At 49.9% G+C, this 24,090-nt stretch overlaps 1 protein-coding gene across 2 annotated transcripts in view; it reads left to right on the top strand.

Annotated features, from left to right (window-relative positions):
• The window catches only part of HDGFL2 (HDGF like 2), a 42,603-nt gene extending 29,319 nt beyond the window's left edge, over positions 1-13,284 (top strand). For both annotated transcript variants that reach the window (XM_026720360.2, XM_026720359.2), the window contains exons 10-16: positions 127-218; positions 4,337-4,404; positions 6,251-6,321; positions 8,675-8,776; positions 10,639-10,855; positions 11,988-12,120; positions 12,774-13,284. In XM_026720360.2, coding sequence (XP_026576145.1) covers positions 127-218; positions 4,337-4,404; positions 6,251-6,321; positions 8,675-8,776; positions 10,639-10,855; positions 11,988-12,120; positions 12,774-12,867 — 777 coding nt within the window. In that variant the 3' untranslated portion in view covers positions 12,868-13,284. The remainder of the gene's footprint in view (positions 1-126; positions 219-4,336; positions 4,405-6,250; positions 6,322-8,674; positions 8,777-10,638; positions 10,856-11,987; positions 12,121-12,773) is intronic.
• The last annotated feature ends 10,806 nt before the right edge of the window (positions 13,285-24,090 follow it).

Below are 24,090 nucleotides of genomic sequence, written 5' to 3'. Positions count from 1 at the left end.
CGCCTATGTCTCAGCTCCTGAGGATTTTGGATCCAATTCATCCGTCTCTCTACAGGCTGGAAAGTTGTGGGGGTGGAGTAGGGCTTGGTGACCGCGTCTTTTCTGTTTTTCCTTCCCACCCCGCAGGTGAAAAAGAAAAGGCAGCCATCCACAGACCATTTGAAGAAATCAAGCCAAAAGGAGAAACGAGGCCACGGGGATGAGAAGGCACGGAACAGGTGAGGGCGGTGCCCACGGCAGGCTTACTTTCAACACCTCTGTGGAGATCCTCCGTCATCCAGGTTAGAGTTGTCCCAGGAGGCAACTGGGCTTTCTTGGTTTTTCTTCGAAGACGTTTCGCTTCTCAGCGAAGACGCTTATTCGACTCTGACTGGATGGTGGGGAACGGGCGGGATTGTTAAGAGTTCGCAGTAATCCAACCAGCACACAAGTAATTAATTCAGCAGGGTTCACTGATAGAAGGGACTTCTTCATATACAATAATATCAAGGACTAGCTGGATACCCGTGCTTCGCTACGAAACTATGCGCTCGGGCTGAAGTTTTGGGGAGGAAAATAAGGAGAGAGAAAAATTCTGCCTCTGCCTACCAGCATCCGTTGGAATTCACCTGGCTAGCGTCCTGTCAGGGCGTGAGAGAGTTGAGGACGGTTTGGAAACTGAAGCAGTATTGGCTGTGTGAGCAAGGAGGAGACAGCAAGGAGCCTGGGCGTGGCTTAGTTCAACTGTTCTGTCCTAAAGCTGCTTGGTGCTGTGAAACTGAAACTCCTGTGTTTTGCATTTGGAAGAGATTTCTTTTCAGGTGGGGAGGGGGAGTAGAACTCCTTAGCATCAGAGCGCGTTAATAATAATAATAATAATATAGGAAATATTAATGCTCTGATGGTCATTTCGAAAAATCTTTTCTTAGTGAGCACCTAGAAGCCAAGAGGAAGATACGTGCCCAATGTCAAGTTTGTAGGCTTTACGGTTCTGGAGGTTTTGTGATGATGCGTGAGGGGTCTTTCGCTTTTACATATAGAGATAATAATATAAAGTATGATGTATGTATACAATACCCATGCAGCAGAAGCCAGAACCAGAACTCAGAATACAGAAATCATAATCCTAGAAGCAATATAAATGCGGTAGCAATAGAACTCATTTATTTATTTTATATATATATAAGCTGTTCCGTAGGTCCTGCCCTACATAAGAGATACTACAGACAAAATCAGCAAGATAACTACACAGGCATCACATCAAGACTGCCTTCAAAACAGACAGGAAAATAGCAGCCGTCCTTAGAAACCCCAAAGATAAAATTGACCTAGAAAACCAAGGCATATATGAAGTCCCCTGCGCATCGTGCCCTGCCGCATACATTGGACAGACCAATAGAAGAATAAGTACCCGCCTGGAGGAACACAAAAATGCAGTCAAAAGGCTGGAACACACATCCTCACTAGTCCAACACGTGAAAGCCACAGGTCGTAGCATCGACTTCAATTGCACCAAAACCCTAGCCACTATAGAAAACCCCAGCCACAGAATCATCAGAGAAGCCATAGAGATTGAAAAAAGACCTGAAAGCATGAATAGAAGAGATGATTCCACCAGACTGTCAATCATTTGGAAGCCTGCACTCACTAACAAAAAAAAATCTCCACACCACAAGCCAGGCAAACACCTGGGCACAAACAGATCCCCCCTGATACCTCCAACTCAAACACACCCCAACCAGGCACCCAGATGAAACCTAGCTTCCTAACAAATGATAGCCGTCCGTTTACCCGAAGCCAAGCCGCACTAAAAGCCTCCAATACAGGAAACACAATGTTGCCAGCCAATCAAGACAAAAAAATGCTACAAAACAGAAGTTATTAGAAACACCAATCAAGCTGAACACAGCAAACTCCAAGACCAATAAACAGAGACCAAGACTCCCAACCAGTTAGGATGAAGAAAAAACCATTCTGGCACTACAGTAGGCTAGCCCCAAATTTAAAACAGAAACGGCTGTCAAAGTCTGACTGACAGACAAACACTATACAGAAGCCTGATGATGGCAGATGTGATTCTGCCGAAACGTTGGTACAACTTTAAAAGCACAACTATAATGACGTGGGAAAATACCCGAACAAAGCTGAATACCATACATATAAATACCTGCGAAAACTTAAGAAAACACACACACACACACACACACACACACACACACACACACATATACAGGTCTTGGAGTGTTCGGGTCTTTTCCCATGTAAGATTGAGAGTATCTTGGCGACGTTTCAGCGAGGTCCCACTCGCCATCCTCAGGCTGGCGCTTTCGGCTTCGTGCCAGTGCAAGCAGTGTGTGATCGGAGCTGCCGTCTCTCTATAAATACTGGTGGGGGGGGGCTGGTGTGCTGGGCTGGTTGGCTGCACTGCTGCCTCTTGATTGGTTGATGGAGTTGATGTTGGTATAATGGGCTGTGTGATGGCCTTGTGAGTTTTGTTGTGGAGATATCCTGGATCTTGTGCTGTAATCTCCTGGGTCGTTTGTGGTGTTGTGATCTTTTTTCCATTAGCCTCTCGCGTTGTTAACAGCTTGGGTAATGGGTTGTGTGATGGGCTTGCGAGATTTATTGCTGTGATATCCTGGGTCATTTGCTGTGTTGCAACTACTTGAGTTCTTGTGGTGTAATTTCCTGAGTTTTCTGATGTGATGTCCTGAGCGGGTGGCTGTGATGTAGCATTTTGGGTTTTAGTCTGGCTTCGAGTTTGGGGTCTGGGTCTGTGTTCTTGGCGTGTGTCATCTTGTTTGGTTTTGGGGTCGGTGGGGTGCGACAGCTGACGAAGCAGCCATGGTCTGTTTTCTGGATTGCGGTTGTCCTCCGTTTATAGGATGGGCATGGGCCTGGATCTGATGAGGGGGATTGGCGGTGGTGTCCCGTGTTGTTTTGGGTCTGGTGTTGGTTTTCGTGGCTGGGACTCGTTTGTTGGTGAGGGCTAGCTTCCAGATGTCTGGTAGGCAGGAGGTGTCGTCCCGTCTATTCATGTTATGGGGGTGTTTCTCTATCTCGATGGCTTCCTTGATTATTGTCTTGCTGGAGTGTTCAGTGTTGGATATTTATTTGGTTCCTTCGAAATTAATTTCATGTCCTGTGGCTTTAAGGTGCTGGAAGAGGGAGGAAGTATTTTCTTATCTTCTGACTGCGTTTTTGTGTTCTGCGATGCGTTCATTTATTCTCCGGTTGGTTTGTCCAATGTATGTGGCTGGGCAATTGTTGCATGGTATTTCATAAACTCCTTGGTTTTCTAGCTGGATCTTGTCTTTGGGGTTTCTTAGGATGTTGGCTATTTTTTGGTCAGTGCCGAAGGCTGTCCTGATATTGTGTTTGTGGAGAATTTTGCTGATTTTGTCTGTGGTGCCTTTGATGTAGTGGAGGAGCGTACCTGTGAAAATCTACGAAAACAAATATATATATATGTGTGTGTGTGTGTGTTTTCTTAAGTTTTTGCAGGTACTTACATGTATGGTATTCAGCTTTGTTCAGGTATTTTCCCACGTCATTGTAGTTGTGCTTTTAAAGTTGTAGCAACATTTCGGCAGAATCTCACCTGCCATCATCAGGCTTCTGTATCGTGCTTCGTGCCAGTGCAAGCAGTATGTGATCGGCACGAAGCCGAAAGCACCAGCCTGAGGATGGCGACTGGGACCTCGCCGAAACGTCGCCAAGATACTCTTAATCTTACACGGGAAAAGACCCGAACACACCTAGACCTACATACCTGTACCCGTGAAAATCTACGAAAACATACATACATACATACATATATATATATATATATATATATACATACATACATACGTGTGTGTGCGTGTGTATCTTTGGTTATTCGGGTTTTCTCACACGTAAAATTGGAAGTATCTAGGCGACGTTTCGACAAAGTCTCATTCGTCATCTTCAGGCTTGTGTCTTCAGCTCTGTGCTTCTCGGAGTAATGTGAGCTTGCAGCTGCTTCCTTTTAACTGCTAGTGGGTGTGTGACTTGATTGGGTGGGGGCTTGGCTGGGTTTTGATTGGATGGGGATGTGTTCTCATTGGTTGGGGGCTTGGCTGTGTTCTGATTGGCCCGGCGAGCTCGCGGGATTCCGTTCCTCACCCGTGTCTTCAATGCCCCCTGCAAGGTGGGGCATCTGATTGGCAGTTCTGCTGGCAGCCGTTCCCGCGGCAGGAGGACGGGCATCTCCTCTTGAATCCAGAAGGTCAAAAGAGTAGAGCTGGGAGCCTGCCAGTTCCCCACAGCTTGCAGGGAGGGCCGGAGCAAATCTGGGATACTTTCATATCTTGGCCTTTTTTTTTGGTGTCTGTAGGTCTCTAAAATCCGAACGAGGCAGGAAAAAGCCTGATCTGCCGGAAAGAAAAGTGGAGAAGAAAAAAGGTAAAAAAATAAAATAAATAGCAGGAGGGGGACAGTCTTTGGGTCGAGGGCCTTGAGCGTCACTTACTGGGGGAGGAGTGGCGTTTGCAAGGTATAAGTCATAGAGCTGATGGCCTGGCCTCCACGTCGACAGAGGTTGGGCCTTAACAGAAGAGCAAGGTGGGAAGAGAGCTTTGGGGTCATCTAGTCCAATCCCCTGCTCAGGCAGGACACCTTACACCACTTCAGACAAATGGCCGCCCAGTCTCTTCTTAAAAGCCTCCAGTGATGAAGCTCCCACAACTTCTGGAGGCAGGTAGTTCCACTGGTTGATTGTCCTCACTGTTAGGAAATTCCTCCTTAGTTCTAGGTTGCTTATCTCGTTCATTAGTTTCCATCCTTACTGCTTCTTGTCCTGCCTTCTGGGTGCTTTGGAGAATAGCTTGACTCCCTCTTCTTTGGGGCAGCCCCTGAGATACTGGAAGACTGCTATCATGTCTCCCCTGGTCCTTCTTTTCATTCAACTAGACTTATCCAATTCCAGCGACCGTTCATCCTACGTTTTAACCACCAATCCCCTAATCCTCTTCATTTCTCTTCTTTACGTAACAGCAGCCATAACTCATAGATTCCAGCCATAAGGCCCAGGCTGACTCTTCATTGCTGACCTTCCTCCTTTTGCACACTAAGCTGACACCTGACAGAGCAGAAAACACAGAAGAAGAGTCGGAAGGGACCTTGGAGGTCTTCTAGTCCAACCCCCTTCTCAAGCAGGAGACCCTATCCCATTCCAGACAGATGGCTGTCCGGTCTCTCCTTAAAAACCTCCAGTGTTGGAGCATTTACAACAAGGGTCTTCAAACTTGGCAAGTTTAAGGCTTGGGGATTCCCAGAATTCCTGAGCTAACATGACTGAGAGGAGGAATTCTGGGAGTTGAAGTCCACAAGTCTTAAATCTGTCAAGTTTGAAGACCTCTGATTTACAACTTCTGGAGGCAGGTGGTTCCACTGGTTAATCGTTCTCCCTGTCGCGAAATTTCTCCTTAGTTCCAGGCTGCTTCTCTCCTGGATCAGTTTCCATCCGTTGCTTCTTCTTCTCCTGCCTTCAGGGGCCTTGGAGAATAGCTTGACTCCCTCCGCTCTGTGGCAGCCCCTCAAAATTTTGGAAGGCTGCTATCATGTCATTTTTCAAAATACTTTCAGTCTTCGCTTTCCTCGCGTTGGGAAAAAATTGTGCTTCGTGGGAAGCTTCAGAGGCCCCCCGAAAGGGAATTGGAGCATTGCCTGCAGCCAGTTGCTTTCAGCCTGGTATACTATCCATTAAGGTCATCCAGTCTCACCCTTGCTCGGTGCAGCAATCCAATAGCACGAGCCGCTCCGTGGTCAGAATGCAGTATTGCAGGCTAACTCTGCCCACTGCCAGCAGTTGGATCCTGACCAGTGCAGGGTTGACTCAGCCTTCCGTCCTTCTGAGGCTGGTAAAATGAGGACCCAGATTGTTGGGTGTGGGGGGGAGGCAATAGGCTGACTCTGTAAATTGCTTAAATAAGGCTATGGAGCGCTGTGGAGAGGTATAGAAGTCTAAGCGCTGCTGCTATTGCCGTTACATCATCTCCATTCAGCCTCTTGACAGTCTGCCAGATCTCTGGGACATTGCAAGATTCCTTCTACCGTTGAGCTTCCTTTCCCCAAGGCTGGCCTACCTTACAAGGGGGTTACTCAAGGGTGCAAAAGCAGAGGAGGCAGGGCCCCTTTGATTGCCTGGACCTAGAGCAGGAGATACACCACGCCAGTAAACGCAGCTGCTGTGGGAATCCCGTTCAGGCTGGCAGGGCAGACTTTTAAAATACCGTTCCTCCTGTTGCAGAGCCAACAGTGGAAGAGAAGCTCCAAAAATTGCACAGCGAGATCAAGTTTGCCCTCAAAGTGGACAATCCGGTAAGCAGTTTGGAGCCAGTTTGGTCTAGTGGTTAAGTTACCGGGCCTAGGAGCCAGGAGACGGTGAGTTCTAGTCTTGCCTCAGGCACAATACTGCCTCAGTGACTTTGGGCTGGTCACCAGGAGATGGAGAAATCTAGTCCCACCTTAGGCGTGAATGCTGGCTGGTGACTTTGGGACAGTCACCAGGAGACAGAGAGTTCTAGTCCCTCCTTAGGCAGGAAAGCCAGCTGGGTGACTCTGGGCCAATCATTGGGCGATGGAGAATTCTAGTCCCGCCTTAGGCAGGAAAGTCAGCTGGGTGACTCCGGGCCAATCATTGGGCGATGGAGAATTCTAGTCCCGCCTTAGGCAGACAAGCCAGCTGGGTGACTCTGGGCCAATCATTGAGCGATGGAGAATTCTAGTCCCGCCTTAGGCAGGAAAGCCAGCTGGGTGACTTTGGGCCAATCATTGGGCGATGGAGAATTCTAGTCCCGCCTTAGGCAGGAAAGCCAGCCGGGTGACTTTGGGCCAATCATTGGGCGATGGAGAATTCTAGTCCCGCCTTAGGCAGGAAAGCCAGCCGGGTGACTCCGGGCCAATCATTGGGCGATGGAGAATTCTAGTCCCGCCTTAGGCAGGAAAGCCAGCCGGGTGACTTTGGGCCAATCATTGGGCCATGGAGAATTCTAGTCCCGCCTTAGGCAGGAAAGCCAGCCGGGTGACTTTGGGCCAATCATTGGGCGATGGAGAATTCTAGTCCCGCCTTAGGCAGGAAAGCCAGCCGGGTGACTTTGGGCCAATCATTGGGCGATGGAGAATTCTAGTCCCGCCTTAGGCAGGAAAGCCAGCTGGGTGACTCTGGGCCAATCATTGGGCGATGGAGAATTCTAGTCCCGCCTTAGGCTGTGTGATTTTTGCACGAATCATCAGGAGACAGTGAGTTCTAGTCCCGCCTTGGCCACAACCCCCCCCCCCAAAAACCAGCTAGGTTCTTGACCAATTGCTAGGAGAGGCGAGTTCTAGTCCCGCCTTAGACTCGAAAGCCAGCTGGGTGACGTTGGGCCGTTCCCTCCTTCTCAGTGCAACCCACCTCACAGGGTCGTGGTTAAAATAGGAGGAAGGAGCATTATATATGTTTGCTGCCTTGAGTTATGAAGCCCCAAAGATTCTAATAAATTAAAAACAAAAACCACTCCGCCTGACCGTTGGAAGCTCACTTTCCTTGCTTTGCTTCCAGTTCCGGGGGCAGGAGAATTGAGGCTGACCAGTTCAAAGGGATTTTCCTCTGGGCTTTTATTTCTTGCTCTACTCCATCCATCAAGGGGGATAGAGGGGGTGTGGGGGGGTGAGCATCGCTTCCCTGGATCAGACTTCGGATATATTTCCTTCCCGAGTTGGCTCATTCACATGAGCTTCAAACCCGCTTCCTCCCAATTAGAAATGGGGCAGGTGATACTCGGAGTTCCTTTAAGCCAGCGCTTCTCAATCATGGTGACTTTTAAGATGGATGGACTTCCACTCCCAGAATTCCCCAGCTGGTATGCTTTAAGATGGGTGACCTTTGACTCCGATAATTCTCCAGTCAGCATCCTTTAAGATGGGGGGGGGGACTTCAACTCCCAGAATTCCCCTTCCAGCAGGCTTTAAGATGGGTGGACTTCAACTCCCAGAATTCCCCTTCCAGCAGGCTTTAAGATGGGTGGACTTCCACTCCCAGAATTCCCCTTCCAGCAGGCTTTAAGATGGGTGGACTTCCACTCCCAGAATTCCCCTTCCAGCAGGCTTTAAGATGGGTGGACTTCAACTCCCAGAATCCCCCTTCCAGTAGGCTTTAAGATGGGTGGACTTCCACTCCCAGAATTCCCCTTCCAGCAGGCTTTAAGATGGGTGGACTTCAACTCCCAGAGTTCCGGGAATTGAAATCCGCACCTCTTCAAATAGCCGGGATTGAGAAGCGCTGCCTTCGTTCTTGAAGGACACCTGAACATCCAGGTATATTTTTTCTGCTTTGTGTCCCTCTTGTGATCGGAGGCCGGAATCTCTTGTCATCAAGCCTGAAGGATTTGCTAGCATTGCACCTGTGCCCCTCCCTCCCTCCCTCCCTCCCTCCCTCCCTCCCTGCAATCTCATTCGCTGCCAGAAATGCTCTTCCGGAGACTGTCTAAACCAGGGGTGTCCAACCTTGGCAACTTTAAGACTTGTGGACTTCAACTCCCAGAATTCCTCAGCCAGCTTTGCTGGCTGAGGAATTCTGGGAGTTGAAGTCCACAAGTCTTAAAGTTGCCAAGGTTGGACACCCCTGGTTTAAACCACTTCAGCCCACCCACCTGGGGCCGTCAGCTCACCTGATCCCCTCCTTTCCCTTTAGGACATCAAGAGGTGTTTGAGTGCGTTAGAAGAGCTGGGCAGCTTGCAAGTCACTTCACAGATCCTGCAGAAGCACACCGACGTGGTGGCTACGCTGAAAAAGGTTTGTGGTGCCACGGAGAGCGAGAGGAGTGGGGGTAGCTCTTTTCTCTCCCTTCCTTCTGCCAACTCACCCCCTCCCCTCTGCTTGTACAGGTAGTCCTCAACTTACAGCACTTCATTTAGCGTCCAGTGTTACAACATTCCTGAAAAAAACAAGGGGGGCTTGTAGCCAGTTTTTCACACTTAACGACCTTTGGAGCATCTCCGTGGTCACGTGAACCAAAATCCAGATGCTTGACAGCCGGCTCCTATTTATGATGGTCGGCGTGTCCTGCGATCCCCTTTTGCGACCTTTTGAGGAGCAAAGGCAACGGGGAAGCCCATTTCGCTCAAGAACCGCGTGACTAAGTTAACAACGGCCACAATTCACTTCGACAGTGGGGGCAAGAAAAGCCGTAAAATGGAGCAAAAGCAAAGGTCTCCCTTAGCAACAGAAAGGTTGGGCGTTTCAATTGTCGTAAGTTGAGGACTACCTGGACTTTGAGCTCCTCCCGTTTTCCCTAGAACAACAACCCTGTGAGGTGGGTTAAGTTGAGAGATCTTGTCAAGCAAGGTCCACGGAGAAGCCAGATTCCAACAGCGTTGCCAACTTACCCATTGCAGCGGTTCACTTAACCGTGGCGAGAAAGGTTGTAAAACGTGGCAAAACTCAACGCATGTTTCACTTACCATGAAAATAAGGCACTCCCCGAAAATAAGGCACTGTCATCTTTTTTTGGGGCCACCAAAAAAGGCACCCGGTCTTATTTTCGGGGGATCTCATCCACTGACTAACCTCATTTGCGCATATCGTCCTCAGCCTCCTTTTCGCGGTCAGAGGCCTTCAGGAATTTCTTCTGTGGCCGGCAAAGCTTTCCTGAAGGCCTCTGCAGCCGATAAAGCAGCTTTGGATCGATCCAGAGCTTTCTTATCAGCTCCAAAAGCCTTCAGGAAAGCCTGGCCAGCCTTGCCAGCTGCAGAAGAAATGGGCCGGCAAAGCAGGGTGTCGGGGTGTGCGAGGCCTGACTACACCTGTCCAAAGGTAAGTAGTAGGGCAGCTCCAACCCCCATCCCCATCCTAATTTTCACCTGTGCACCCTGGAGTGGGCGGGATCTTAATTAGGGCTTATTTTGTGAGTGGGGCTTATATTAGGCACACGTGTCAAAATCAAGCTAGGACTTTCATGGTAGGTGGTATTTTCGGGGAAACGGTAGCAAGAGAAATTTGAGGCTCCATTGTCGTGAGTCAAGGACTACTTCCCCGCTTTCCGTTGTGGATTTTGGAAAACCGCAGAGTTCCAAGTCCTCTGTGGGTGAACATCGGCATGGCTACGTCTGATTTATCTTCGGGTTAAGTTGACACAATTTTGGCTTGAAGGAATAAGAGACGGCGTCTTATTCCTCTGTTCATCATTAAACATTTTGTTAAGGGAGCTTTGCCCCGTTTTACATTTCTGGCCACAGTGGTGAACCGAATCGCTGCAGATGTTAACTTGATAACATGGTGGTTAATTGAATCCGGCTAGCTTTGAACATCGCGCTCATTTTTCTCAGTGTGGTTTATTGGGCGACTCATTCCAAAAAAGGGCAAGTGGAGATTCTCAGGGGTTTTTTGGTTTTTTTTCTTAGAAAATCGTTTTGCCTTTTGGCCTGGATGATCGAGAATTTCCATAGACATTTATTGGCTGAGCGACGCTGGCTAAGTCCAGCAAAACCCACTTCAGCTAAAACCGATCTGAACCAGGGTGGGTAGACTTCAGAAACCATCCTAATCGACGGAGCCTGAAGGGTTCGGATAGCTGCCCTCCGGGGAGCCCTTTCGAGGCTGTCCTTCCAGGCTGCCCCAACTTGAACTTTCCTCCTTTTTCTTTTGGCCATCCTCAGATTCGACGTTACAAAGCGAACAAGGATGTGATGGGGAAAGCCGCCGAAGTCTACACGTGCCTGAAATCTCGCGTCCTGGGCCCAAAAACTGGGCCCAACCAGAAGGTGCACAGAGCTGAGGTGGAGAAGGAGAAGGAGGAAGGGGACAAAGAGAAGGAGAAATTGCCAGCGGGAGAAACGGAGAACGAGCAGAGAGAGGAGGAGGAGGAGAACGCTGGTAAGGCCCGTCCCCGGAGGGTATCGCACGAGCGCTTAGACTTATATACCACTTCACAGTGCTTTTACGGCCCCTCTCCAAGCAGTTTACAGATTCAGCCTCTGCCGTCCCCCGCAACAAGCTGGATCCTCATTTTAACCAACCTCGGAAGGACGAAAGGCTGAGTCCACCTTGAGCCGGTTAGAATTGAACTGCCGGCGGTGGGCAAAATTGGCCTGCAGTACTGCATTCCAACCAGAGTGCAAGAGAAGAGAGGGAGAAGGAGAGATTGTAGGGAATAGACGATAGATGGGGGCGGGGGGAGACGATAAGTAGATAGGTAGGTATGTAAGCGGATGGATGGGTGGATGATAGCAGTAGCACTTATATACCGCTTTGTAATGCCTTACGGCCCTCTCTAAGCAATTACAGAGTCAGCCTCTTGCCCCCAACAATCTGGGTCCTCATTTGACTGACCTTGGAAAGGGTGGAAGGTTTGAGTCAACCTTGAGCTGGTCAGGATTGAACTCCTGGGAGTGGGCAGAGTCAGCCTGCAATGCTACATACCTACCACTGCACCACCAGAGCTCTTGAGAGAGAGAGAGAGAGAAAGAGAGAGAAAGAGAGAGAGAGATGATAGATACCGTAGATAAGGAGAGAGATGATAGATTAGGTAGGTAGGTAGGTAGCAATAGCACGTCAACTTATATACTGCTTCACAGTGCTTTACAGCCCTCTCTGAGCTAGTCAGCCTCTGGCCTCCAACAATCTGGGTCCTCCTTTTACCGACCCCAAAACGACAGAAGGCTGAGTCAGCCTTCAGCCAGTCAGGATTGAACTGCTGACAGTCGGCAGTCAGCAGAAGTAGCCTGCAATATTGCATTCTGCCCACTGCGCCCCAGGGCTCCTAAATCCAAAGATTCGTGAAATCCAGGAAACGTTGGGCAGTCCCACGATTCTGAAAACCGTGAGATGGATGGGATTTGCGTCCCTGTCCCTTGGAAAAGGAGAGGCGGTTGCGCTCCTGGCTTTTCAACTTGCCTCCCGGTCCCCACCCTGAGAAGCAGCCCAAGACAGTTGCCGAGGGGAGGAAAAAATCCAGCCCTTTGCTTGGTCCCTCGTCTGGTCTTATCCTTTTCTCTTCCTCTTCCAGATCTCCCGGCGCCTGTGAACGGGGAATCAGCCAGCCAGAAAGGTGAAGCGGGGACGGAGGATAAAGGCCAAGGGGAAGACTGGACTTCGGGAGATGGCAAGAGGGGGACGTCGCCCGAGGACACCCACAACAAGTAAGTCGGTCCGGGTGGCTGGCAGGCAGGCAGGCACATGAGAGGGGGAAGGGGGAGGGGGAGGAAGGAAGGGAGGAAGGAGAGAAAAAAGGAAGGAAAAGAAGGAGAGGGAGGGAGGAAGGAAGGAAGGAAGGAAGGAAGGAAGGAAGGAAGGAAGGAAGAAGGAGAGAGAAAAGGAAGGAGGAAGGAAGGAAAAGTAGGAGAGGGAGGAATGGAGGAAGGAGGGGGAGGCAGGAAGAAAGGGAAGGAAGGAAGAGGGAAGGGCGCAGAGGGAGGGAGGGAGGAGAGAGAAGGTGGAAGGAAAGAGGGGGAAGGAGAAGTAGAAGAGAATTCTTTATGGAGGAAAGAAGGGGAAGAAGGGAGGCATGGAAGAAAGAAGGAAAGAATAAGTAAAGGGATGGAAGGAAGGAAAATAGAGTGGTGAAGGAGAGGGAGGGAGGAATGAAGAGGGAGGGGAAGAAGGAAGGAGAAAGGAGGGAGGGAGAGAATATCTCGTAAACTGCCCTCCACTTCCCCGGCCTCCAAGAAGACCATTCCCACTTTAAGGAAAGTGTCTTCCGATCACCGTTTCCCTGCCGTTCTTCCCGCCCTGATCTCTCTCTCTCTCTCTCTGCCCGCCCCTTTTCTTCCTCCCTTCCCTGGGATCTCCGCAGAGCGCAAGACTATCCCGAGACAGACCAGGCGGGGACGGAGCGAAGCGCAGTCCAGCCCGAGTCGGACTCGGCGGATGAAGACGACGAGAGTTGAAAGCGGCCGAAAGGGGCCCCTCCACCCACCCCCCGTCCCTACCCCCACGCGAGAAATGGGCGCCTTCCCCCGGATTGTTGCGATGCCCGGCGTTTCCGTGATGCTTCTCAAAAGCCGCGCAGTAGATGGCGTTCTAGGTCATGTCCTTCCTGAGAACTCTTCCCCCCACCCTCCCCTCTCCTCCCCTCCTTCGCTCCCTCGAGAATGATGAACTTCGGGGCGGGGGCAGCCCCCCACCGCCACACACACACACACCCGGTACGTTTGTATTGGCCCCATGTTCCCTTTGCGTCCCGGCGCCTTCCCTGTCCCACCCTTCTCCCACCTCTCGCCTGGAATCCTGTGATTTCCACAGACACGAAATGAATATATAAAGGGTTGTTTTTTAATGAAAAAAAAGAACAGAAAAAGACCGCCGATCTTTGGTCCATCCTTCTTTTTTTTATTTCTTTGCTTTTATTTTATTTTTTTTATTTTTTCTTCCCCCCCTCTTTCTCCGCCTCGCTGGGTTGAGGAACGAGAAGAGGCAGGGAGCGCAAACTTTGTGGAGTTTTCGCCGTACGGAGCCCTGCCCGGTGGTTAGAAGGCGGTACTGCAGGCTGACTCTGCCCACTGCCAGCCGTTCGATCCCGAAGGACTCAAGGTGGACTCAGCCTTCCGTCCTTCAGAGTTCGGTAAAATGAGGACCCGGATTGTCGGGGACCGTGGGCCGACTCTGTAAACCGCTTAGAGGGGGCTGTGAAGCAGTATAAGACTTAGACTTAAAGTGGGATCACTGGGGAGGGAAGGAAGGAGCCAAGGAAGCAAACTGGGTGGCCCAGTTGTCATAATGCAGCATTGCAGGCTGACTCTGCCCACTGCCAGGAGTTCGATCCTGACCGGCTCAAAGTGGACTCAGCCTTCCATCCTTCCAGGTGGTTAAAATGAGGACCCAGATTGTTGGGGGGACAACAGGCTGACTCTGTAAAGCGCTTAGAGAGGGTCGTAAAGCACTGTGAAGCGGTATATAAGTGCTTTTGCTACCTTCCTGCCTTTCCCATTTTCTTCTTCCCTCCTTCCTTCTTTCCTCCCTCTCCCTCCCTTCGTCCCTTCCTTCCTTCCTTCTAAAGATTGACTCAGCCTTCCGTCCTTCTGAGGGTGGTAAAATGAGGACCCAGATTGTTGGGGGCCATAGGCTGACTCTGTAAACCCTTAGAGAGAGCTGTAAAATGGTATATATGTCTTAAGTGCTATTGCTAAGTGCGAAGAGAGGGAGGAAAGGGAAGGAAGGAAGGAAGGTGCCGTGGTGGTGCAGTGGTTGGCATGCAGTATTGCAGGCTAACTGCCCACTGCCAGGAGTTCGATCCTGACCGGCTCAAGGTTGATTCAGCCCTTTGTCCTTCCCAGGTGGGTAAAAGGAGGAGCCAGATTGTTGGGGCAAGAGGCTGACTCTGTAAACGGCTTAGAAGGGACCGTAAAGCCCTGTGTTAAGCGGTATATAAGTCCAAGTGCTGGTCTTATGGCTATATCCTGACACCCTGGGACTGGGGCCAGCTGAAGGGCTCCCAATAGAAGAGAATATTTGTAGCTCAGGGCTGAACTCTGGGGTGCCTGGTACTCCCCGAGCTTGATTATTTTATAGCAGATGTTTCATGACCCAACTAGGTAACATCATCAGTGGCGGAAGGGAGTGTTTTTGTGGAGGAGGAGGACTCTGGGTGTTCCTTGGTGCTCTGCTCTCAGAGCAGGGTGGTTTCCCGGCAGATGTTTCATTGCCATACGAAGGGACATCATCAGTGCGAGAAGGGAGGGGGTTTGTGAAGTGGAAGAGGAGGAGGAAGAGGAGGAGGAGGAAAACGACTGTGGGGTCCTTGGTGCTCTTTGAGCCGGGTGGTTCTCTTGCAGACGTTTCATGACCCGACAAGGTAACATCATCAGTGCTACAAGGGAGTGGAGTTTGCGGAGAGGAGGAGAAGGGGAGGACTAGGAACCTTTTTTCCAGTTCTGTTGTAACTTTGAACGGTCCCTAAAGGAAATCTTGTAACTCAAGGACTCCCTGTGCTAAGGTACCTTCACACCTGTTCCCTTTCGACACGCAAGGGGAGTTAGAAGTCGAGAGCCCCCATATTAAAAATCCAATATACCTTCCCACCCAGAGAAGGACCAAAAGCCTGGGAAAGTTATAGGCAGTCCTCAACTTGCAACCATTTTCATTTAGTGACTGTTCAACATTAACAATAGAACGGGGGGAAGAAACCCAGACTTATGACTGTTTTTTTTCACAACCCGGTGGTCACATGATTGTAATTCAGAGGCATGGCAACTGGCTCAATTTATGACGGTTGCAGTGTCCCCGGGGTCACGTGATCCCCTTTCATAACCTCCAGACAAGCAAAGTCAACGGGGAAACCCGTTTTACTTAACGACCCCGTCGCTCACTTCACAACTGCAGCGATTTGCTGAACTGCTGTGGCAAGAAAGGTCCTAAAATGGGCAAAATTCACTTAACTGTTTTGCTTAGCAGCAGAATTGTTGGGCTCATTTGTGGTCGTAAGCCGAGGACCATCTGTATTTCAAAAAAGAACATTCAGTGGGGTGCTGGATGGGAATCCCGTCGCCCGCCCTGTTTCCGTCTTTAACCCGTCTTTAGATGTGCCAGACTACAACTCCCAGCCTCCACGGCCAATGGTGGGGCTTCTGGAAGTTGTAATTTCCACCAGGTCACCCAAGAAGTCAAAATCCACCTTCGTCCCCAGCTGTCAACCCACAGGGCAGATTAACAAGAGTTAGAAGGGACCTTGGAAGTCTTCTAGTCCAACCCCGTGCTTAAGCAGGAAACCCCAGACCATTTCAGGCAACCGGCTGTCCAGGGCTGAGAAATCCCCTTCCGGTTTCAGACAAGAGCAATGAAGGTGATCAGGGGACTGGAGGCTAAAATGTACGGTGAACGGTTGCAGGAACTGGGCCTGGCTAGTCTAGGGAAGAGAAGGACCAGGGGAGACAGGAGAGCAGCCTTCCAGTATTTGAGGGGCTGCCACAGAGAGGAGGGAAGGGGTCAAGCTATTCTCCAAAGCACCCGAAGGCCAGAGAAGGAACAATGGATGGAAACTGAACAAGGAGAGATTCAACCTGGAAATAAGGAGAAACTTTCTGACAGAACAATCCACCCGTGGAACAGACATTGTCCTTGGAAGTTGTGAGAGCGCCATCACTTGAGACCTTCAAGAAGAGACTGGACGGCCACCTGTCAGAAATGGTGTAGGGCAGTGGTGGCTAACCTTTTGGGGCTCCCATGCCGAAAATTGCACACATGCTCGCTCATGTGTCAGCACCTATGAGACAATGCGCGCGGGAGCCCCTACACGCCCCCTGCCCATGTGCGTACGATCCCCCCCCCACATGCTTCGTGTGTCTCCGTGCATGTGTGGGCATCTCTGCCCCTCCCACGCACGTGCATCAAGATACCCAACAATCAGCTGCCGGGTGAGTGGCGCGTGCGCCTCCGCAGTGAGGCTCTTCCGGGTGATCCCTTGTGTGCCGGCAGAAGTGGCTCTGCCTGCCACTTCCGGCAGACGTGCCGTAGGTTCGCCATCACGAGTGTAGGGTCTCCTGGCTTGGCTTGGACTAGATGACCTACAAGGTCCCTTCCAACTCTGTTCATATGACGATTGGTTGCAGAAATCAGGTTTGGCTAGTCTACTGATGAGAAGGACCAAGTGTGAGATGACAGCAGTTTCCCGTTATCTCAGGGGCTGCCCCAAGCTCTTCTCCAAAGCCCCTGAGGGCAGGACAAGAAGCAATGGAAGGAAACTAATCAAGGAGAGAAGCAACCTAGAACTGAGGAGAAATTCCTTGACTGGGAGAACAATTCACCAGCGGAACTACCTGCCTCCAGAAGTTGTCAAATGCTCCAACACTGGTAGTTTTAAAGAAGAGACTGGACAACCCTTTGTCTGAAGTGGTGTAGGGTTTCCTGCCTAGGCAGGGGGCTGGACTAGAAGACCTCCAAGGTCCCTTCCAACTCTGTTATTCTATTCTAAAACGAATCAAGATCCCACGAAGCGTTAATGCCACATTATAAGGCCTTGGTAAGGCCGTACTTGGAATTCCGCATCCGGTTTTAGTTGCCACGGTGTAAACAAAGATACGGAGACTGGAAAGAGTGCAGAGAAGAGCAACCAAGAGGATTAGGGGACTGGAGGCTGAAACAGGAAGAACGGTTTCTAGAATTGGGTAGATCTAGTTTGATGAAAAGAAGGATTGAGGGTGACATGACAGCAGGGTTCCAATATTTGAGGGGCTGCCCCGAAGAAGAGGCAGTCAAGCTATTCTCCAAAGCCCCTGAAGGCAGGGGTGGGATTCTACCGGCTCGATAGAAAAGGTAGCTCTGAAGAGCAACTGACATGGCACCGGTTCGCTGCAACCATCTTCCGGTCTTTTGTTTGGCCCACCCGTCCATCAGGACTCTAGCCTGTCCTTTATTGCCTGCTTTTTCCTCCTCATCTGCTTTGCGCAGCACAGTTGAGTGACGCCCATCAAGCAGGAGAAGGACTAGAGACAAGGGTCCCCCAACTCCTGGAGCTGCAGCCAGTGGTGGGCTGCAACCAATTCAACAACCGGATCGGTGAGCGCGCGCAGCACAGCGCTAAAAAAAACCACAGATTTTTAACCTCAACAGCTTACCTTCTATGGGAAGCCCCCCGTAAGTAGAACAGCTGAGGCGCGGAAATCCACTCTGCCGTGCGAATCCGCTGAGCTAAGACGGAAATATAATAGGATAGGGCGGGAGCGGGTGGGCGGGGCCAGCTGATGGTCGGAACGACCGAGTCGCTAAACCTGTATCAACCGGCATCAGCCACCAATTGGCTGTGGTCCGTTACCAGGCAGTGGCCCCGTTCAGAACCAGGCAGCGGATGTGGCAGGCGAGCATATGCGCAGCTCCATTTGCGTGAGCAGCAGACAACTGCGCGCACGCACCAAGCTCCATGCGTGCCTGTCACTTGTGTGGAAGCATCGCCTCCCTTCTCCACTGGTCCACAAAACTGGAAAAGTTGGAGGACCACCTGACGAGAAGACCTCCCCAAGGTCCCTTCAACTCTATTATCCTGTATTCGGAACGGCATCCATTGAAGCAGAGAAAACCTATGGACCTTGTAGTTCCCGACCTACGGAACCCGGGAGTGACAAGGCGGGAGCGATAGCCGGAAGGAAACACAACAAGCAACGTTCAAGTGAGCTTCTGACTCAACATCTCATTCTTTAGTGATTCATGCTGCACACCTAGATTTATGGAGACCGACTGCCTGGGTCCTTCTCCGGGGTGAGTCCACCGTCATTGGCAGCCTCCGCTAAGCACCCCTGTTTCCGAAGCATTTCCCCTCCTCCTCCGCGCATTCTTCCCACCTTCCTACTTGTCTTCCTTCTCCTTGCTAGAATCGTTGTCCTTGACACTCTTCGGGAGGTAGGACTGTACGAGTTTGAAGAGGCTCCACTCTGAATGTCCGGAGGTCGCGGGTGCTGCTGTTGAGGCCTCCTCCGCCGCCTCCCTGCTGGGAGGAATGTCCTCACACTCCTTGGGTTCGTAAGCCTGGAGTAGCTTCAAAATGTCATCCCTGCTGGGCGAGACTTCTTCCTCTTTTTCCTGGCCAGGAACGTCTTCCTCTTCCTTCTCGAGAGAAGTTGAGGGGTGCTTCTTCTCCAGGAGGCCTTGGATGGTGGAGATTTTGGGCACGTAGGGCTCCAGCATTTTCATTATGCCCCAATCCTTTGACCCTTCCTTGCTAGCAGGTGACCCTTCCTTTTCCTTTTCATCGTCCCTGCTAGGAGTTACGTTCTCCTTACAATCTTGAGGGTCGTAGGCTTCTTGGACTTTGAGGATGTCCTTTGTGTCTCTTAAACTAGAAGGTGAGGCCTCCTTGGCCGCTGCCGCCTCTTCCTTCTTCACGAAAAGAGTGTCATTGTCACACTCTCCAGGGTCGTACGCTTTCTGGATTTTCAAGATGTCGCTCTCTATCTTCCTCGTGTCGAACGGGAGGATCTCTTCTCCGGCTTCGTCCTTGGTCGTCTCCTCCTTGTTCAGGATGGGAGGAAGATTGTCCTTCAACCAAAGCAAGGCCTTGTTTTGGAGATGGGAGGGAAGATCTTTCAGGTTGGCCAACAAGGTCTCGGTGTTATTCAAGTTGCTGGTTAGGCTACGGGACATTTCTAGGGTTTCGGCTTCTCCCTGTTGGAACCAAAGGACATTCCTTCAGTTGTATAGTCCTCCCTACCAGGTAGGAGCTCCGGTCAGCAATTAAACCAACTAAAACCCAATTTCCACCAGGATAACAACCTCCTCGCTGCATTAGCAGGTACCGAAAGAATCAAGGAACATGGATAGGAGAGAATATTTGTAGCTCAGCGTTGAACTGTGGGGTCCTTGGTGCTCTCTGAGCTTGGTGGGTTTTTTTTGCAAACATCTCATGACCCCACTAGGGAACATCATCAGGGCAAGAAGGGAGTGGAGTTTGTGGAGAGGAGGAGGAGGACGATGACTGTGGAGTCCTGGGTAGCCTCTGAATTTGGTGGGTTTTTTGCAAACATCTCATGATCCAACTAGGGAACAGCATCAGGGCTAATGGGGAGTGGGGTTAGCGGGAGAGGAGGAGGACTGTGTGGTCCTGGGTAGCCTCTGAGCTTAATTTTCTTGCAAGCACCTATGACCCAACTAGGTAACACCGTCATTACTAGAAGGGAACGGGATCTGTGGGGAGGGGGAGGAGGAAGAGGAGAAGGAAGACTGTGGAGTTTTTGATGGTCTCTGAACTTGGTTGTTTTCTTGCTGACGTTTCATGACCCATCCTCAGTGCTAGTAGGGAGTGTGGTTGTGGAGAGGAGGACGATGACAATGACAGCTATGGGGTCCTTGGTGCTCTCTGAGCGTGGTTATTTTCTTGCAGAGGTCTCATGACCCAACTACGTAACATCATCAGTGCTTGATTGGACAATTGTTTACTTCTTGAGTATTAATTCATGTTAACCTTGATATTAATGATCAAAGAACTACCAACTTGGACAAGCTGACCGTCAACCGCAGCCTACTCAGGGGGCCACCAAAAATACTCCCACCCACCCACACTGACAAGGCAATCCATTGTTATATAAAATGAGAGCAAACCTCACTCCTTTCTAGCACTGGTGGTGTTGCCTAGTTGGGTCACGTCTGCCACAAAACCAGCAAGCTGAGAGCGCACCAAGGACTCCACGAACCAAGGGATCTTCACGCGAACAACATTAGGAATGAACTGGGTGCCAAACTAGGCGCCCAGTGGTCAAGATTTTGGTAGCCAAAGCAAGCGGGATACTTTGGAATGCTTTGCAGAGAATTTTAGAAGATCCTTAAGTTGAACTTTGGAAAAGCTCGATTAGCAGAAATGTAGCGAGGAGTGGAGAGACACAACTGGTTGCTTTCTGCACTTTCCCATTAAGGCTAAAGTCTTCACTATCTGCGTTTCCCTGAAAATAAGACCCGGTCTTATATTAAGTTTTGCTCCAAAAGACACATTAGAGCTTATTTTCTGGTTAGGCCTTTTTTGGGGGAAAAATACGGTACTAAATGCGGCCGTCTGGCTGATGATCTTAACTGGGGCTTATTTTTGGGCTAGGGCTTATATTACGAGCACCCTGAACAAAAACAGGCTAGGGCTTATTTTTCAGTTAGGGCTTATTTTTGGAGATTTAGGATTTTTTTTTTTAATTTGCGATTTGTGGTGGTTTAACCTCATAAAAATACGAAACTTCATCGAAGACATAAAATCAGAGTAAAAACATCAAGCTTGAAATATACTTTTCTGGCGTTCAAAGGTTGAGGGGCAAAGCATTCCAGATTTTCAATTTCTAGCTGTATATTTTGTTTGTGTGTGTGTGTGTGCACGTGTTTAAATGTTACCCTTTTTTTTCTGAAGCAAGAGTAGTCCTCGACTTACAATCAACTCATTTAGTGGCTGTTCAAAGTTACAACCGCGCTAGAAAAAGGGACTTGCAACGAACCCTCACACTTACAAGCCCACTGTGACAGCCCCGTGGTCGCACAATCGAAATGCAGGCACTTGGCAAATAGTATGGACCTGCAGTCACGTGATCTCCATTTGCAACTGGTCCAAAAAGACAAGCCAGTGGGGAAAGCCAGATTCACTTAATGACTGCAAGATTCACTTAACAACGGCAGGGATTTGCTTAGCAGCCGTGGCAACAAGTTTGTAAAACTGAGTTTGCAACTCACTTAATAAGCGCCTTAGGTAGCAATGGAAATCCCGGTTCCGATGATGGTCGTATGTCGAGGACTACCTATATTTCCTTTGGAGATTTGGCCCTCTCACCATGTGTTGGCATCCCAGAATCCCGATTGGGAATTTTAGGGATTTGGAGGCCTCTAAATTCAAGAAGGATATTTTATTTCCCAGCAGAGAGAGGAGTACGGACTATAGCCTTGAAACGGGTCAGTCATTAGAGGAACAAAAATCAGTTTAGCTGGGAAAATCAAACCAAGTGAGGAAGGAATTCAAGACTGCTCCATGTTGATTCTCTTTGGTTTAAGAAGGGGATGGAAAGAGATTGTCCGGCTTGTGAGAATCTGTTATTATAGCTTACGATAACAGAGTTTCAGTAGCTCAGTGCTTTTCCGATCAGTTCCCAGAATTTCCTAGCCAGCCTTTGGAATACAGTGGGGCACCCACAATTTCTGAAGGCAAAAAAGCCATTCCTCTGAGCAGAACAGATTAACAGAGTTGGAAGGGGGGCCTTTTGGCCATCTAGTCCAACCCCCCTGGCCAAGCAGGAGACCCTACACCATTTCTGACAAATGGCCGTCCAGTCTCTTCTTGAAAGCCTCCAGTGATGAAGCTCCCAACAACTTCTGAAGGCAACTTCTGTTCCATGGGCCGACTGCTCTGTCAGAAAATTTCTTATTTCCAGGTTAAATCTCTCCAATTTCCATCCCTTATTCTTTGTCTGGCCTTCGGGTGCTTTGGAGAATAGCTTAACTCCCTCCTCTCTGTGACAACCGGTCAAATATTGGAACCCTGTCATGTCATCTCTGATCCTTTTCTTCACTAGACTAGCCATACCCAGTTCCTGCAACTGTTCTTCACATGGTCCTCATGTGGTCTCTGGCTTATCTTGGAGAGCTAACTCTCAAGATTCTACATTGCTGCAGTCATAAAACTGACCCTAAAGCAAGGTTAGGTGCTCCAAAGCACCAGAAGGCAGGACAAGAAGCAATGGATGGAAACTCATCGAGGAGAAAAGCAACCTGGAATTAAGGAGAAACTTTCTAACAGTGAGGACAATTAACTAGAGGAACAACTTGCCACCAGAAGTTGCGGGGGCTCCGTCACTGGAGGATTTTAAGAAGAGACTGAATGGCCACCTGTCTGAAATGGCATAGGGTCTCCTGCTTCAACAGGGGGCTGGAATAGAAGACCTCCAGGGTCCCTTCCAGCTCTATCCTGATTCTGATTCTTGAAAGAGGACAGACGGCAAGTGACAAAATACTGTACTACAAACACCATGTGTCTGCACATTCCTCATCAAGGAAATGGGTAGCCTTCTCCCCACATCACCAACGGAGGATTATCAAAAGAATCAAAGCCTAACAAAATTAGAAGTGAATTGACACGCTGAAGGAAGCATCCGGTTGCCAAGACTTTCCCTTTTGGGTTTCCCTTTCAATAAATCCAGTTAAAGAAGAATCCGGCTTTTTAGCTGTTAAGCGGCTGCTAAGGAAAGTGTGAAATGCCTAAAACATACAATGAACGGTTGCAGGAAATGGGCCTGGCCAGTCTAGTGAAGAGAAGGACCAGGGGAGACATGATAGCAGTCTTCCAATATTTGAAGGGCTGCCCCAGAGAGGAGGGAAGGGGTCAAGCTATTTTCCAAGGCACCCAAAGGCCACACAAAGAATAATGGATGCAAACTGACCAAGGAGAGATTCAACCTGGAAATAAGGAGAAACTTTCTGACAGTGAGAACAATCCACTCATGGAACAGAAGTTGCCTTCAGAAGTTGTTGGACCTTCGTCACTGGAAGCTTTCTAGAAGAGATTAGATTGCCACCTGCCAGAAATGGTGTAGGGTCTGCTTGGGCATGGGGTTAGACTAGATTGACCTACAAGATCCCTTCCAACTCTATATTGGAAATGAATCTGCCTTCGCTAATTTGCAGCTTCATAAATACTCCAGATTGCAATTGTGATATCGAGATTCCACACTGATCGGGTTCCAGATTAGGGAAATAAAAGTCCAGGACTGGCTGGGGGAATTCTGGGAGTTGAAGTCCAACAGAGCATTGGTCGTATTCTACCAGATCGGCCCAGTTCGAATGAACCATTAGCAAAAAAAAAAAAATGATACCAGTTCGGCTGAACTGGTATTTCTTTACCCCACCTCACCCAACGATCAGCTGTTTTACCCTGATCAGCTGTTTTACCCTGATCAGCTGTGCAGCGCGATTTAGATTATCTAGAAAACAGGAAATCATTGGACAGATGATTCCCCACCCTCACTGTTGTAGAAACCACCACCCCCCAACTGCACTGGGGGTTACTGAAAGGGGTACTTCGGTATGAGTTGCTGTTCTGCATTTTGTGTTCCAAGATTTGAAGTCCAGAACAGGGACTCATGCAGAGGCATCCTTGTCCAGTTTGTGTGGTAGGGTGTCTTCAACATATTGATCGCCGAGACACTGATAGCGTTATGACTTGGGGAGGGGAGCAGAGGGCAAGGGAAACTTACTTCAGAAGGGATATCTTCACTTCTCGCCGTCCTAAACAGCAGATTACCGTCTTCATCGCAACCGGGACTGGTTAGAGTTATGTGCTCCACATCTCTGGGGATCTTCTCCTTGGGCACAGGGGTCAACACTGCCATCTTTGGGGGCTTGGTGATTTCTGGTGGAGGGGTTGGCGGCTTCTCAGGCTCTACCACTGGTGGAGGGGTTGGAACTTCTGGGCTTGGTGGCATCTCTGGCTCCACCTCTGCTGGAGGACTTGGTATGACCTCTGGCTCCACCTCTGCTGAAGGACTTCGTATGACGCCTGGCTCCACCTCTGCTGGAGGACTTGGTACGACCTCTGGCTCCACCTCTGCTGAAGGACTTGGTACGACCCCTGGCTCCACCTCTGCTGGAGGACTTGGTACGACCTCTGGCTCCACCTCTGCTGAAGGACTTGGTACGACCCCTGGCTCCACCTCTGCTGGAGGACTTGG

The sequence above is a fragment of the Pseudonaja textilis genome, chromosome 1 (assembly GCF_049901715.1).
Source record: "Pseudonaja textilis isolate UNSWEBS1 chromosome 1, rPseTex1.2, whole genome shotgun sequence".
Lineage (NCBI taxonomy): Eukaryota > Metazoa > Chordata > Lepidosauria > Squamata > Elapidae > Pseudonaja > Pseudonaja textilis.
The sequence above is the reverse complement of the archived record's forward strand: the minus strand, read 5'-3'. Positions and strand labels throughout refer to the sequence as shown.